The 16,667-nt window shown below is 44.0% G+C and overlaps 1 protein-coding gene across 1 annotated transcript in view; it reads left to right on the top strand.

Annotated features, from left to right (window-relative positions):
* Positions 1-16,667, top strand: part of sspo (SCO-spondin) — a 74,553-nt gene that overhangs the window by 14,193 nt on the left and 43,693 nt on the right. Inside the window, exons 22-57 of the mRNA XM_071485922.1 lie at positions 81-215; positions 397-599; positions 729-856; positions 1,433-1,542; positions 1,649-1,798; positions 2,148-2,241; positions 2,345-2,554; positions 3,273-3,478; positions 3,936-4,050; positions 4,275-4,396; positions 4,485-4,658; positions 4,740-4,973; positions 5,527-5,624; positions 5,999-6,230; positions 6,346-6,498; positions 7,146-7,283; positions 7,410-7,592; positions 7,728-7,878; positions 8,915-9,074; positions 9,332-9,380; positions 9,919-10,023; positions 10,130-10,257; positions 10,875-11,046; positions 11,141-11,268; positions 11,754-11,895; positions 11,988-12,158; positions 12,317-12,494; positions 12,668-12,743; positions 13,937-14,078; positions 14,228-14,404; positions 14,630-14,818; positions 15,015-15,122; positions 15,226-15,381; positions 15,841-15,999; positions 16,133-16,297; positions 16,390-16,581. Coding sequence (XP_071342023.1) covers positions 81-215; positions 397-599; positions 729-856; positions 1,433-1,542; positions 1,649-1,798; positions 2,148-2,241; positions 2,345-2,554; positions 3,273-3,478; positions 3,936-4,050; positions 4,275-4,396; positions 4,485-4,658; positions 4,740-4,973; positions 5,527-5,624; positions 5,999-6,230; positions 6,346-6,498; positions 7,146-7,283; positions 7,410-7,592; positions 7,728-7,878; positions 8,915-9,074; positions 9,332-9,380; positions 9,919-10,023; positions 10,130-10,257; positions 10,875-11,046; positions 11,141-11,268; positions 11,754-11,895; positions 11,988-12,158; positions 12,317-12,494; positions 12,668-12,743; positions 13,937-14,078; positions 14,228-14,404; positions 14,630-14,818; positions 15,015-15,122; positions 15,226-15,381; positions 15,841-15,999; positions 16,133-16,297; positions 16,390-16,581 — 5,433 coding nt within the window. The remainder of the gene's footprint in view (positions 1-80; positions 216-396; positions 600-728; positions 857-1,432; positions 1,543-1,648; positions 1,799-2,147; positions 2,242-2,344; positions 2,555-3,272; positions 3,479-3,935; positions 4,051-4,274; positions 4,397-4,484; positions 4,659-4,739; positions 4,974-5,526; positions 5,625-5,998; positions 6,231-6,345; positions 6,499-7,145; positions 7,284-7,409; positions 7,593-7,727; positions 7,879-8,914; positions 9,075-9,331; positions 9,381-9,918; positions 10,024-10,129; positions 10,258-10,874; positions 11,047-11,140; positions 11,269-11,753; positions 11,896-11,987; positions 12,159-12,316; positions 12,495-12,667; positions 12,744-13,936; positions 14,079-14,227; positions 14,405-14,629; positions 14,819-15,014; positions 15,123-15,225; positions 15,382-15,840; positions 16,000-16,132; positions 16,298-16,389; positions 16,582-16,667) is intronic.

Below are 16,667 nucleotides of genomic sequence, written 5' to 3'. Positions count from 1 at the left end.
CAAGTTAGGGCTCATGAGCACTATGGACTTTGCCCTGAGGACATATGTTTGCCATAAGCTGTCTTGTCTCTGTCATTTAGGTAAAGCTGTGACAGTAAACGGGATGCCAGTGACTCTACCAAAGTCCTACAGTGGCAGTGGTCTGACTTTGGAAAGAGCTGGAATGTTTGTGTCCCTCTCCTCCCGACTTGGGGTCACTCTGCTATGGGATGGGGGTAGGACAAACACACATCAAATTTCCTCTCTATTATTACCAAAAATATTTTTCTTTACATTTTCACAAAGAAATTCACAGGAGGCTAATAGCTCTCAGAACATGGCTTACATCTGTGGCTGTAGATACGGGTTACATAACAAAGCAGTGGTAATGTTGTTGTCATTCCACATTGTTCCCAGGTATGCGTGTCTATGTGCGTCTGGCTGCCCACCTGCGGGGTCGGGTCGGGGGCCTGTGTGGTAATTTCGACGGGGATACAGAGAACGACTTCACAACACGGCAGGGCATCGTGGAGTCGACACCTGAACTGTTTGGAAACTCCTGGAAGGTCAGCCCCTCCTGCCCCGACGTGGCAGATCAGGACCTCCGAGACCCCTGCGCTGTAAGTTCAGTACAGTCACATGCACATTAACAAACACACTGACGTTTGCAGGAACAGCAGACTTGGACTTACGTACTTAATTGGACACTGTTACAAATCTAGTTTTCTGTTTGTTTTTGTTTTGCTCAGCTGAACCTGCACAGAGTGCCATGGGCCAGGAAAAGGTGTGCAGTCCTGACCCAGGAGCTCTTCTCTCAGTGCCACCCGGAGGTGCCCTTCCAACAGTATTATGACTGGTGTGTCTTTGATGCTTGTGGGTGAGTGACAGCACTAATCTCCACAGTGTCTCGAAATTGTAGGGACTTACTTGCCTGCAACTGAATTTATACAGCTGAATTTGTTCTGCTTTTGTTTCCACTGTCCAAGTTTTGCCGTCACATGTAACTACAACAAACACAACAGCAACTTTCCATTTCACCTCTGTGTGCACTTTGGCAAATGCTTTTTTATGATAAACACTGGGGAGACATATTGGACAAATGATCTCACTGTTGTCTTTTCAGTGACATATAGCCGACCCCTTACGGTTTGTAAAATACTGTGAAAAAGAAAGGCAGAACCGACCACCTTTGCCATACAAGTTGTAGAAGGTTCAGGTTATTGGATGCTACAGGTTACAGTGGGAAAGGTCTACATATATCTGTGCTCCAAGCCAAAAATCTGGTACATAAATGCACTGATGTTGTGATATTCTCCATAATTTCCAGGACCTCAGAGAAAAATCACAAAGATTTTATTCAGTGTTTTGGAACCGACATTGTTTGGATCAACTTGCAGTCTTCTACTTCTCTTTTATATTGAGTTTTACTTGTGCTCGTATGTGTGTGTTTTAGCTGTGACGCTGGTGGGGACTGTGAATGTCTCTGCACAGCCGTCGCTGCCTATGCTGAGGAGTGTAACCGCCGAGGGGTCTACATCCGCTGGAGGTCCCAGGAGCTCTGTCGTATGTCACACACCGTCACAACACATGCACCTTCAGCCTTGTCTTATCATCTTTCTGTGATGTTTTGTCTCTTTATTTCATTTTCTGTTTCCATCACTCCCCTCAGCACTGCAGTGTGAGAACGGGCTGGTGTACGACCCCTGTGGTCCAGCCTGCTCTCCCTCTTGTCCCAGTATTCAGCAGAGTCCACACTCACAGTGTGGTGTCCTCTCCTGTGTGGAGGGCTGCTTCTGCCCTGCTGGCACTGTCCGACATGGTAAGTCAGATTTACCACACAAAGAGTGACAGAACATTTCTGTGGTCATTTTCTGTCAATTTTCTGTCATTTTTTGCCTCAACAAACAAAGATTCTTGGTTCAGAGGAAGAACACCTAAAAACTACCTGTGAGACTGGACCTAAGAGGATGATACCTGATGATTTTTGTGAATCTGTTCCATTTTAGACACTTCATGAGCTTTCCTGTAATACCTACCTGTAGAAAGCTTTTTGATTGTAACAACACTGTGTTCTCTCTTTTGCTGTCCTCAGGACAAACATTATTTTAGCTTCCAACTCACTAAGCTGTAAGAATAGCAGAATTATCAGCATGTTTTCTATTCTATAGGAGACAGCTGTGTTGATCCCACTGAGTGTCCATGTGAGTGGGAGGGCTCTATGTTTCCACCTGGAACCACCATCACTCAACACTGCCAGAACTGGTCAGTACATTACACTTTCATTTTTAAAATAATCCAGGAAGTTTGGTTTCTTTTCACCATTTAAATTGAACTCTGTCGAATTTCTTTGCCTTTGCATGTGCAGTTCCTGTGATGGTGGTGTGTGGCAGTGTGAGGGTGTGGCCTGCCCTCCTCCCTCCCCTCCCTGTCTGGAATCAGAGTTTACCTGTGCTCGGGGGCGTTGCATCCCCTCTCAGTGGGTGTGTGACAACGAGGATGACTGCGGCGATGGTTCAGATGAGCTCTGTCCATCCACCTGCTCTCCAGACCAGTTCCGCTGCAGCAGCACGCCAAGGTGAATCCAAACTCAGTCAAGTTCATGAACAAACACAGTTTCTGTGTGTGGAGATTATGAGGGCTCAAAACTGAAGGGCTATAGATATGAGTCAAGCATGAGGGTACAGCCTCAAGGCTTTGTCAGTGAACAGAAGCAGGCTTCATTTCTAACCATGCTAATGTCATGGAGTAGGTGTAGAGATGGCACTGTGGGTTGGTCTGTCAGTCCAACACCATGGTGTTAGTATGTTGCAGTAACATGCTAAATGTTACAGTGTATGTATGTTAATGCGCTATATGCTGTGTGTTAACATTCATGTATGAACAAATATGTTTTTCTCTAATGTTGTAGAGACATGTCCTCAAAGGCCTGTGTAACTCTTGTTCAACCAACACTTAATGTTTTACATGTGAGCATTAGCATGCTGTCACGCTGATATGCCAATCTAAGCACCACATGCTAGAGTCTATACACTCTTTCTATGCTAAATGTTACATTTTAAACATCAGCAGGTAACCAATAGTTTCCTTACTGCTAAGTTACAGTTTGGTCCGCTTGTGATAAGAATGTTATTATATCAGTATTTGTTCATCCATCTGACAGTTTTGTTTTCTGGTCAGTTGCAAACTTTACAGCCTGACAGGCTGGTAGCATGGCTGTAGATTGTTATTGTCATTCTTCACTGCTTTGATATAATTAATGAAATGAATGAAGTGAATTCACTCCGACCTTGCAGTGGACCATGTTTGAACCTGGCTCTGCGTTGTGATGGCCACCCAGACTGTGCTGACCAATCAGATGAGGAGTTCTGTGGACCTGCCACCCCTGTGCCCCTGTGCCCACCGGGGGAGTTTCAGTGTGCCAATGGAAAGTGTCTGCCAGCCAGCCGTGTGTGTGACGGACGGCTGGACTGTGGCTTTGCTGACGCCTCCGATGAGCAAGGTGATGAGTCATTTACACTCAGCATTCAGCAGGATACTCCACTGACGAACTCAACTGAGAGAGAAAATGTACTCATGTTCATTTTACTCTACTTACATATCTGTAGTGTATTGTAGTTTTATGATAGTGAAAATTGACTGTTTTAGTTTAATTATACATGTAAAAGCCAAACTAGAGACAGGAGTCAAGAATTAGCAATGGCTGTAAACTCATCAGTTTCATCCCTCTCAAATAAATAAACTAAAAAAACATAACTATCAACATTGCTTTATCAAGAATGGTGCTATATCAGAAATTTTAATGAGCAGTCTCTGTAATGCCAGATACCTGTGTTTGTTAGAATACTTGTGTCAAGCACATTGTTGTCAGTATTTGCTCTGTGTTTTTAGATGTGGCCGTACTTGTATGATGACTCTCCTGTATTTCTGTGACTGTGTGACTGACTGTGTCGGCCCAGACTGTGGTGTGGTGTGTGACAAAGGGGAGTTCCTGTGCGCAGGAGGACGTTGCATCCTCTACCTCCACCGCTGTGATGGACATGACGACTGTGGGGACCTTAGTGATGAGAGAGGGTGTGTGTTCAGTTCTGCTGAATTTTGATATTTGGGATAATCAGTGTGAGTGGCATGTGTAAATATTCTTTGCAGGGTTTGGGGTGCAGCTTTTAATGCATATATGCAACACTAAATCTTGACTCTTTCTTCATCTGAAAGTCCACTTGATGTGGCCTGAATGCCATCCATGCCATAGGCCCTATGATGTGGTAATCATTATCTTATGTTTTGGCTTGTTTTAGGTGTGTGTGTGCACCAGGGGAGTTTCAGTGCCCAGGGGACCTGTGTGTTCCTGCAGACAGAGTGTGTGACGGACGCAGAGACTGCCCCTTGGGAACAGATGAAGCTGTCTGTCCAAGTAAAGGTACAAATAATAGTAACAAAATAAAACTGTGTCAACTCTGCAGGCAAATTCTGGAAATGAATTTGTGTCGTCCTCTTTTGTCTGGCAGTGACTTGTGGCCCTGACCAGTTTGCCTGCACAGATGGCACATGTGTTTCCATGGCTAAGGTGTGTGATGGGACATCAGACTGTCCAGGTGGAGAGGATGAGAACAGAACCATTTGCTACGCTGTTATCATAACACCGTCACCCCCACCTGTCACCCCGACTGTGCCCACTTCAGGTAAAAGTCATGTTTTAGAGATTCGGGGGGAGGATTTCACAGTGTTCACTGCTTTCTTACAGCCCTCTGTTTTTTTTTCAGCTTGTAGGTCCTATGAGTTCAGCTGTGCCACTGGTGGGCAGTGTGTGCCTCAGGCCTGGCGGTGTGATGGGGAGACGGACTGTATGGATGGGAGTGATGAGCAGCAGTGCACTACCCCCTGTGGCCCTGGCCAGGTTCAGTGCCTCAGTGGGGACCAGTGTGTTGACTATCAGCACCTCTGTGACGGGACTCCACACTGCAGGGATGCCTCAGACGAAAGCATAGACAACTGTGGTGGGTAAAAAAGCTTCAAATGATAAAACTACCTGTTTTGAGCGTTTTTATCATCTGGTCACAGAAGCAGACTTTTCTAAAGACGTGTTAATAATTCCGTCTGTCCTTTAGGCTCTACCAAGATACCTCCCTGTCCAGGCAGCTTCTCCTGTGACAACCGCACCTGTGTGAACATGACGCAAGTATGCAACGGCATCCCAGACTGTCCACGGGGGGATGATGAGTTGGTGTGTGGTGAGTTCTCATGACATAAGTAGAGAAACTAAGAGACTATAAGAAGAGGCCTGCACGAGGTTTTGAGAACAGGAAATAAATAGGAAGGAAGGAAGGATGGAAAGAAAGGATAGAGAAAAAAAGGACCAAATGGAGAAAATGGAGTAATGGATGAGAGAAACAGGAAGGAATGAACGAGGGAAACATAAAGTCAGTCAATTTACAGCACTGATGATGATGGATCTTTGTAATTTCTAGTATGTTTCATAATGTTTTTTTTATTTATTTATTTATTTTAATTTTTATTTTTGATAATGTTTTTAAAACTTGGTCTGTTCAGATAAAACGGTCACACCAGCGCCCCCTGGCAGTAGGAACACCACTGTCCCCTGCCCTGAATACACCTGTATGGATGGATCCTGTATCCCCTTCAACATGGTAGGTGCTGGGTTTCTCATGTCATAAATAAGGCAGACATAGTTTCCATAAATGTTAAGCTAGCGTTTTTAGCGGGTTGCCAACTGTTAATTGATAACATGAGAGAAAAGAGATAAAACTCGCTCCCTCCAGTAAAACATTATTTAGCCTTGGTTCTGGGGAAGTTTAAGACTGAGGGATGCAGATGAAGAGGAATCTTTCACAGACTTTTCACGTCCAAAAACGGTTAGAAATTTTGACATAGATATTCAATATAGACAATATACTGTATTCCCACATTAAAAAATAAAGAATGTCAAAATAAAACCTTAAATCCTTTAATTCATCTCAGTTATATTTGGCCAATCCTGCTCACTACCCCCATCCTATGCCAGGTTTGTAACGGTGTGGCAGACTGCCCAGACTCCTCAGTAGCACCGCTTGGAGAACCCACCGATGAGCAGGGCTGTAGAACCTGGAGCCCCTGGGGTCCCTGGAGCTCCTGCAGCACCTCCTGCGGGACAGGCACTATGACCCGGCAGAGAACCTGCCCTGCAGGAGACCCACTGCGCCATTGTCGGGGACTGGATGTCCAGAGACAGCAGTGCTTCAACACCACCTGCCCAGGTAAGGAGGTGGACACAGAATAAAGATGTTTCAGAGTATCAAAGTCTCGATGCGTAGTTGAAAATCAAATATGGATCTGATACTAAAGTGTGATGTTTTCTCCTTCCCCCTCCAGTGGATGGTCAGTGGCTGCCCTGGGTGACCTGGTCAAACTGTTCCAGTGGTTGCGGTGGAGTGCAGGTCCGACACAGAGGCTGCATCCCTCCTCGCTACGGAGGCCGAGACTGTTCTCAGCTCCCTGGACCGTCCAACCAGGCCATGGAAATCAGTAAGAGCTGTCTGTAAACTAAGGTCCGACTAGAATAAACAATACTGAAGTGGTTATTGGCGTAAATTCACCAGTTGGACATGTAGAAAGAAATGCTTCAGTCTTGTGCATTCACTGAGGAAGAATGGCTCACCCAAAATCCCTGAAAAAGACAACACTCAGCAGAGTCACTGGGGCCTTTGCTGGCTTTGCCTGCTGAATTTCAAGCACATCAACAATACTTCTGGCTGACATTTTTTGAGGGGTGCATTTGTTTAATATTATGTAACTTTTTTCTGTTTGTATTTTGTGAGTTAATAAAATAAAAAAAAACAAACAAACAAAAAAAAGAACTAAGGGTAAGACACAGACTTAAATCCAAGCACAGTCATAATAAGGGCAGATCATGACAATATTTCCTTCAGACATATCTGATGGTCATATCTAACATTGTTAGTGATCAAGCAGAGTGAACCACAGGCAAAATGTGTTGTTTGCTCTCAATGAAAGTAACAGTGAAGTCATCTCAGTGTGCGGTGGTTAAGTTTGAATTTCAAAGTAAAAACCACTTGGTCACATTTACTAAAACACAGATGGTAATGAAATTTGATGAAGTGCTAAGAAAGTGATAAGATGAAAAGAAAGAACTTCTCCATGTTCCACTCTAGCACCTTGTCCTGATGATGGATGTGCCAATACCAGCTGTCCCACGGGGCTGGTGAGACACAGCTGTGCCCCCTGTCCAGTCTCCTGTGCCCACATAAGGAGTGGGACCACCTGTGACCCCACAGCACCCTGCTTCTCAGGTCACTGAGGAGGATTTATTGCTCTACAATAAACTGTTGTTTTGAAATTGCCACATATAGTACAGAGATTCCTGTCACTTTTTTTAGCTCACAGCCTCTTTCTCACTTTCTCGTTTGTGCCTTCAGGTTGCTGGTGTCCAGAGGGACAGGTGATGAGCCACACGCAGCAGTGTGTGTTACCAGAGGAGTGTGTATGTGAGGTGGCAGGTGTGCGCTACTGGCCCGGACAGCAAATAAAAATGGACTGTGAAATTTGTGTTTGTGAGAGAGGAAGGCCTCAGAGGTGTCAGCCCAACCAAGACTGCGCAGGTCAGTCTCTCAAATACACAAACCCTACTGAGATCAATATCAAATCCATAGTTGATTTTCACCCACAGTTCATACTGGGTATTATCTCCCATAAAGCCTGAGCATTCATACACAGTCGGTTTCCTCTTACTGCAGTGCATTGTGGGTGGTCTTCATGGTCTGAATGGGGAGAGTGTTTGGGGCCCTGCGGTGTCCACAGTGTTCAGTGGTCGTTCCGCAGCCCAAATAATCCCACCAAGCATGGAGACGGGAGAGTGTGCAGAGGGATTTATAGGAAGGCTCGCCGGTGAGTGTCTCCTGATGGGACTGTGAACGACTCACTTTCGCTGCTACTCTGCCATAAACTGTTACACTGTTCTATAGGATGATTCCTCAAAAATGACCCCATGGACCTTCTGACTCGTGCCTCTGTCAAAATTCACCCTGTTCTAACACTTGGCAAAGTTTTCTTCAAAGTAACAGGATCATTTCCAATCTTCTCTAATGCTTTTGGTGACTCATCCAGCCTCTGTTAGAGCCTCCATCAGGACACTTTTTTCATTGGAATAAAATGGAATTTTCAATTTACTGAATGCATTAAATGTACTTAAGCGATTCTCATTTTAAATTAATTCAATGAAATTTAAATTAAGTTTGAGATTAAGTTAGATATTTGTGGTTTGCAGAAGATGAACTTTGAAGATGGTGTTGTTTGTCTATCATCACCTAAAGGCAAAAATTCCTCTGCTACATAAAAACATATGAAAATCAATGAGCAATTTAAAGCAACTTTCATGCTCTCTACATGAAATCTTATCAGTTCTGTACACATGATGATTACTGATGATTATTTTGAACTATTTTTTTACTCAAGATGACAAAATGTGCCCTTAGTGATCGTCTTCATTTAAACAACGATCTCTGTGAGGTTCCCATGAAAGAAACTGCTTTTTGTCTCAGTGCCTGACACTAGGTGTTTATGAACATACTGCTTTTGGCTTCTTTGCACCGTCCACCTGGAGCTCACTGCAAAGCTCTTTAAAAATGAATTCGCTGGTATCTCTTGGTCACTGTAGATTCTTCATCTCTAACCTCTTAATTGCTGGTGATCCTTGTCATTACATTATTTATTAAATATTTCTATTTCTTTTTTAATTGATGTTCTTTTTATGGTATTTTCATCTGCTTGGCATTATTGTAAATGAGGGCTTTACCCTTTCAAGTTTAAATAAAGACATAATAATAATAATAATAATAATAATAATAATAATAATAATAATAATAATAATAATAATAATAATCACATGTGTTCTCTCACCCCCTGCACACGTCTGTGTGTGTAGGTGTCAGACAGACCCCTGTGATGAGTGTCAGTACCAGGGTCAGTCCCATGCTGTGGGAGACAGATGGAGGTCTGACCCCTGTCAGTTATGCCACTGTCTGTCCAATCTGACGGTGCAGTGTTCCCTCTATTGTCCATACGCTGTCACTGGATGCCCACAGGTAAGAGGGGAATAGTGTGTGTGTGTATGTCTGTTCATCTACACATGTATAATATGCGTAAATGTGTCTATTTGTATATGTGAGTGGCCCGGTGTGTGGAAATATGATGCACAGTGAAACATTTGCACATTGTTGTTTTATGTTTGAGTATGTGATTGTCTGGGCTTAAATGCATCTGTGTTTCACTGTAATCTCATGTAAACAGTCAAATGCACACTCTCCCTGAGTGACTGTTGAAACGTCCTTTGTTTGTACAGGGCCAGAGTCTGGTGCCTGGAGAGGGAGACAGGTGTTGTTACTGCCAAGGTAGAATCACGACTCTTGTTCTGCTCTCAGCACTGATTAAATGTCTTCCTGTTTAAATTCCCAGTTGTACATGACCAACTGCACTCCATGGTTACTAATGAGTGTTTCATTTTCCTTATTATTCCTGTAATGACAGGAGCTCACATATTTTCCTGAGAGGGGAAGTGTTGCTCAAATCTTCTTCTGATCAGACAGATCTCACATGTTCAATTCACCATTTACTGTTGAAGAAAACTCAGAGGGCAAATAGTTAACAAGAAACCCAACTGCTTATCAAACACCACCTTAGTAGTTTAGAATCTCAAACTACTATTTTATTACACAGGATTTTGTCCCAGAATATGGAGGATGTCCCTGCAGTAGTTTATTTTCATTCTTGTATTGACATAAAGAAGCATATAAAACTTTTGAGGGTGAGACAAGTAAAATAAAATATGTATAAATATCCTGTTCATTTACTGCAAAATTGCAATAATACAAATGTAAGTCCCATCCATTGTTGGATCTTCCCTGACATTCATCTTTCTCTACATTGTAGGAGGAAATGACACCATTCCTGTGACCATTAGCCCTGCCACTGTGACCTCTAAGCCAACAGAGGGTACTACACCCCTGGTGCCCACATATCCGCTTCCTCCTGGAGGTTAGTGTCTTGTTCACATGGTCAGCTGGTCGCTCAGTTTTACAGTTAGAAGTAGAGCATTTGATCTGTTTTCACGGGCCCTCACCTCCTCTCCTTCTCTGTTCAGACGAGTGCTGGTCTCCTCTGGGGGTCCAGACTCTGCCAGTCTCCAGTTTCAGTGCCTCATCACAGCAAACTGGTCACCCCCCTGAGGCAGCTCGCCTCCATGGATGGGACCCCCACAGAGACCTCCAGGTATACCAGGCCTAATATATGACCAACATTATATTATACAAGCAGACTTTGTAGTGGCTCATATTCATCCTGATGAAAGGTCTTTAAGCAAGTTGTTAAATCCCACCTGCTATAAGACAGCTATTTAAACAGGGGTGAGAAACTAAAGGGTGACAATTTGGGGACATGAAAAATAAAAAAGATTTAATGAAATGTTTTTAAACTGAGCATGAATGCTCTTTCCGCTCTTGTCATTTGCCCTGTGATTAGTCCTCTGCTCATAATGAATAGTTAAGATGAACACCTGAGGCTCAAGCCTGGTTTAAGAGACGCTTACTGGTAGAAGTCACACAGCTCCTTTGGTTTCAAATCCCAGTCCAGACAGAAATATCCTCACAACTATTGGACATTCAACGTCTCCGGGAAATAATTCTGAATAACTTTGGTGATCCTCTGACTTTTCAATGAGCATCACCAGCTGGTTTACTTCTCTGGTTACGGGTGAATTGTCTTGACATCTGTTTAGCATGACTGTGTCTAAGTGCAGCCTCATGGTACTGTTTGCATGACTGTAGCTTATCAGTGTAATATTGCATAACATTAACACTGGGTGATTTCTGCAAAACATTTGTCTGCAGGGCTGGAGTCCAGAACCTGAGGAATATAAGGACCTACCACAGCGAAGCCCTGAGGGACACACAAGCAACACAAAAAGCCCCTATTTACAGATAAACCTGCTGAAACCATACAACATCACCGGTAAACATGCAGGCACCTTCGAACAACTGCGGACTGAAATGCTGGTTTACTGTGCTGTGTATTAATGAATTTCTATGTGAAATTTCTACGCTCTTTATGTCAGTGAAATAAATAAAATGCATCCTATCTCTCTACCTTACTGCAGGTGTGTTAACCCAGGGTGGTGGTGTGTTTGGCACATTTGTGTCCAGCTTTTACATCCAGTTTAGCCCGGACGGCAGAACGTGGTACACTTACAAAGAGCTTGTCGCTGATGCCCGGCCCAGAGCCAAGGTCAGACATCAAACCAAGTCCAAGCAACTATCCATCATATACTTTGAAGGCCACTTAACATTGTTTTTAAAGATACATTAAATTTCAATTCAATTCAGTAAAAAAAACAACAACTTTATTTTTACCCAGGGGGCAATTTCAAGGGCCACATAGAATAGACATTAAAAATACACAAATACACAAAAAGAACACACACGTACAAGACAACCTGGACATATTATGGAAGACAATGACAACAACATGGAGAAACAACATCAGTGCAAAACAAAAGCTGAGATATTATAATTAGAATGACACTAACAACATAGGAGAATGACATTACTAGTGCAATAAATAACTGTAAACATAAATAAGTGACTGTACATGTTTAATAAAAAATTAGCTGTATTTGAGATAGTCCTAGTACAATAAAAAAAACTATGTTACATATATATAGTGTATAGGTATATTATCATAAAGTTTACGTGCTACCTTTCTCCCTCCAGGTTTTTCTTGGTAACCATGATGATCGGGGGGTTGCTGAGAGCAGACTGGACAGGATGGTGTCAGCTCAGTTTGTTCGCCTGCTGCCACATGACTTTCAGAATGGCATCTACCTTCGACTTGAGATCATGGGCTGTGGCGATGGTTGGAAGATAGTTTTAATGCTGCTTTGTGTTTTTGTTAGTGGTTTCTTGCACAAATCTGAATCTCAAATGCTCTCCTGTCCTCTCCTTCAGGCTATCGCTGGCTAATGACCTCCACCCCTCCCTCACCAGTCTCCCCATTGGGTGGCTGCAGAGCGAAGGAGTTCCAGTGTAGAAACGGTCGCTGTGTGCCAGCAGGACCCCTGGGAGTTGTCTGTGATGGAGTCAATGACTGTGGTGATGGCTCAGATGAGATGTACTGCGGTGAGCTTCCCAGCCTTTTAATCCTTTGTGCAGCCTTTCTTGACTCAGCTGTGTGCATTTACCTACCCTATGCTCAGATTTTCTACTCATCACCGTCACACAAACCAAAGCAAATATAGAGATAATTTTTACTTAGTCCAACCACCCCCCACCTGCAGGTACACAGCCCTCCCCTACCGCCACCAGTCCACGCAGCTGCCCCGCTGGTCAGTTCTCCTGTCCCCCACCAGGGGGCTGCATCGAGGCAAGGAAGCGTTGTGACGGTGTCCCTCACTGTCCCAAGGGAGAGGATGAAATTGGCTGCCAACCCGTTGACATCACTACCCAGTCTGACAGGTGGAGGGAAATGTTATTATTTGCAGTAGTCATCACGTTAGTAGTAGCATATTATCACCACTTTCCATGTCTGTGTTTATCCAGTTCTTTCTTAATCTTTGTGTTGTAAAGTTTTCAAAAAGGATTTCAGGTGTTGTATTTACTCCTCTTCATTGTTGTGTGGCAATTTACAGACCACACACACCCACCCCTGCTCCTCTCAGGACTCCATCCATGGCTGCCATCACTCGTCCTGCAGTAACAACAGCAGTAAGGAAACATTTAATTGAAACATCAGTTCCTTCACAATCTTTGTCCTTTAACCTGTCACAGGTGTTAATTACCTTAGTTTCACTTCTTTTCTTTCTAATGTGATCTAAACATAAACATAAAAGTAATATATTGGTTTTAACAGTTATGATACATGTACACACACACACACGCACACACACACACACACACACACACACACACACACACACACACACACACACACACACTATATTTGTAATTATATTCTATAATTTATTTTGGAAATGGTTAAAAATCCCAAAGATTACAATTGTATAATATTGGTTCATATCAATATACATTTTATTTATTTTCTAATGTACTTACAGGCTGGTGGCCCAGGATATCGTGGTGAGTGTTAAATGCAGTTTAGATGGATTTATTATTTGTGGACTTATTGTGTTTTGAGAACAGAAGTTTATTTCTCACAGAATATTGAAGTATTGCTGCAGGCCAAATGTGTCTGAAGTGATCAGTTTGCCAATCTGGTTCTGTTGAATGATTTTAAAATTCATCATATCCTGCAGGCATCTGCTCCTCTCCCCTTGGACTGGAGGACGGGAGAATTCGATACGGTCAGCTGACCTCATCCTCACATCGTGAGAACAACCCTGCTGATGCAGGACGACTTAACATCATCCCTAACGTGTGAGTGGTCTGGTGTTTGTGTGGCTGTTGCCCCTAAAGCAAATACAGTAATAACCTGAACATTACAGGGGGTTTTCTCCATGTGCTTAACAGACTTTTACATTTATTGATGTATGTCAGGCATACAGAGAAATAAACCATATCATCTTCTGTGTAGTCAGGTTATGGAACCCGGATGGAGTCCCCTGCCTACAGACACCCAGCCATATTTTCAGGTGGACTTCCTGGAGCCCATGTGGGTATCAGGGGTGGTGACACAGGGCAGTGAACGCATGTGGGGTTACCTCTCCAAATACCGCCTGGCCTTTGCCCTGCACAGCAGCCTCTTCACAGATTACACTGAGAATGGGAAGCCTGGTGGCCCCGCTAAGGTATTTGTAGTAATTTGGACTCATATTTCTGTATATGTGCACGTCTGCATACAGTGAAGATATTTCACCACATCTGCCAAAAAACATCTGTTGTAATATTCTCTGAAAAAAAGCCTAAACACACGTGTAAATGTCTGCTTGTGTGTGCTGCAGGTGTTTGAGGTGCGGATGGTGGGCAGGACCCCTGTGACCCGCTGGCTCGACCGGTTGGTCAGAGCGCGCTACCTGCGCATCATCCCAGTGGAGTTCAGACACACCTTCTACCTGCGTGCCGAGATCCTCGGCTGCAGAGGAGGTGAAGGATTTAACTAAATACACAAGTATATGCTAACGATTCTCTGAACTAATGTGTGAAGTGTTGAAATACTGAGTCATGTTTTCCCAAACCTGTGCTGGGTTTCACATCAACAATAACATGAATCAACTCTTCCCCTGCTGTTGTAGACGAGCTGGTGACCCCCAGCAGTGTGACCTCGTCTCCCTCTGGTGGTGAGAAAGTGACGGTGCAGCGCTGTAAGCCGGGCCAGTTTGCATGTCAGCACAGTGACCAGTGTGTCTCTGTCTCTGTGCTCTGTGATGGTCGACCAGACTGCAAGGACCACTCTGATGAGATCAACTGTGGTAGGAGCTGATGGATGTTGGGCCATATACATTTTTGATTCATGTTCTTTTGAGTCATGTTACACCACTGATACCAGTTTCTAGTTTCCTTTTAGGATCTAGTGATTGAAACAACATACATCCCATTGTTTGACAGATTAGCAGATCCTGCCTCCCCAGCATTCACTGGTTCATTTTTTGTGTCTCTCTTCGTCTGTGTCTCTTTCTCCTCATCTCCATCTTCAGGCACAGCTCCAACCAGAGGCTTTCCAGGGCTGCAGAACAAGACCAGCTCCACAGGGAGACCAGGTTTCCATAGTGACACTACGACAGGTGCCCCAGGCCTCCATACCACCAGATCTCAAGGTGCCCTTCCTGGTGTGGCAACATCAGGGCTCACAGGTCAGCCTGGACTCCAGAAGACCACAACTCCGAGTATGGATAAGTTTGATTGGCTATTGATCATATCTAATTTTCACTCATTGGTGTTGGCTTTGCTGAAACACGTTGATAGCTTTAAATGTTTCAGGATGAGAAAACTTTTTAATGCAGGGATCAACTAGTGTTTTATTGAAGTAGTTTATTTTCAGTAGACCTACACCTTTGATCTTTTTTTGTCCTAAATGATCAGGCCATTGGACCAAACCTGCCATCTACCCAGGGGTCACCACAGGTCATCCTGGACTGCACCTCACGACAACCCCTCACTCTGGAAGGCCTGGTCTGCAAACCACAAGAGGTGCTGTGCTATTTATCCTTCAGCCAGACAAGACCTTGGATCAACACCCTCTACTCTGCAGAATAGACATTTACTGCTGCCTATGTTTTCGATTTATTTACAGCCCCATGGATCACTACAGCTCCTGATGATGGTGGCCTACCCAGAGTGCTTTGTGTGGAGGGCCAGTTTGCATGCCGGTCATTTGGCTGCGTGGACTCTGCGCAGGTGTGTGACGGCAGACAGGACTGTCTGGACGGGTCAGATGAGGAACACTGTGGTACGCATCCAAACCGTGTCAGGGGGCAGCGGGAGGAGAGGAATTAGATTTACTTCAATTTTACAAACTCTGTAAAAAGCAGAGAAAGGTTTTAGGCTCTAAACATAAAGTTTAGATATTTTCAAAAATAAATGACATGAATATTTTTCATTTATCAATTAACTTCACACAAAGTGCAGTTTGGTTTGTGGGTAGTGCCTTTAAAACAGCACTAGTTCTCCTCAGTAGACTTGCACACAGGTTGTTCTTCTTGTCACAGAAGATAGTTCTTTATGACTCTGGTTGCATGTTTGGAGTCGTTGTCATGCTGCAGAGACCAATCAGACGCCTCCTTGATGGTGCTGCATGATGATTAAAAATCTAAACATCTAAATATATATATATATATATATATATATATATATATATATATATGCAAATTGAATAAAGTGTTGTTATTTTATTGCTATGTCTCATCAGGCACCACAGCCAGACCAGTGGTGACTTCGCAGCACCCCCTGGTGCCCAGCCCCTGCTCTCCCAAGCAATTCTCCTGTGACAGTGGGGAGTGTGTTCACCTGGACCGCAGGTGTGACCTACAGAAGGACTGCGTGGATGGGTCGGATGAGAAAGACTGTGGTAGGATATAATTCCACATCAAAATTTGGTGATGAGACCAGACAGGAAAAGTTATATATTAATAATTATAATTATATTTTATATACAATTTCAGAAATATTTCTTCTATGCTTTTTCCTCTCCTCTCCTCTAGTGGACTGCATCATGTCCCCGTGGACAGCTTGGAGTGCATGCAGTGTGTCCTGTGGTCTGGGCTCCTTGTTTCGACAGAGGGACATACTGAGGGAGGCTCTGCCTGGAGGGGCCTGTGGCGGGGCCCAGTTCGACAGTCGAGCCTGCTTCCCTCGAGCATGTCCAGGTCTGTTCTTTACACCTGAGGTCACGTAGACCTGATGCTTCACAGCTACATGGTATCTGATTTAATGGTTATCTCAATCTCATTCTCTGTAGTTGATGGTCATTGGTCTGAGTGGACAGAGTGGTCGGAGTGTGATGCTCAGTGTGGAGGTGGAGTCAGGCAGAGGAACAGAACCTGCACTGCTCCCCCTCCAAAGAATGGTGGGCGGGACTGTGAGGGCATGACCCAGCAGAGTCAGAGCTGCAACAACCAGGCCTGCACCAAAGACATCGGCACACAGACAGGTGACTCTGCCAAAATGATGGTGTTTAGAGCCTTAAAGTGTTGGTTTTTTCTAGCCTGATGACAGAAGTTCAGTATTCTGTGTGAA

Source organism: Trachinotus anak, unplaced genomic scaffold, assembly GCF_046630095.1.
Source record: "Trachinotus anak isolate AG129_WGS33_773 ecotype Australia unplaced genomic scaffold, CSIRO_AGI_Tana_v1 ptg000009l, whole genome shotgun sequence".
NCBI lineage: Eukaryota > Metazoa > Chordata > Actinopteri > Carangiformes > Carangidae > Trachinotus > Trachinotus anak.
Note: the sequence above shows the minus strand (reverse complement) of the source record. Positions and strands in the feature narration are given on the sequence as shown.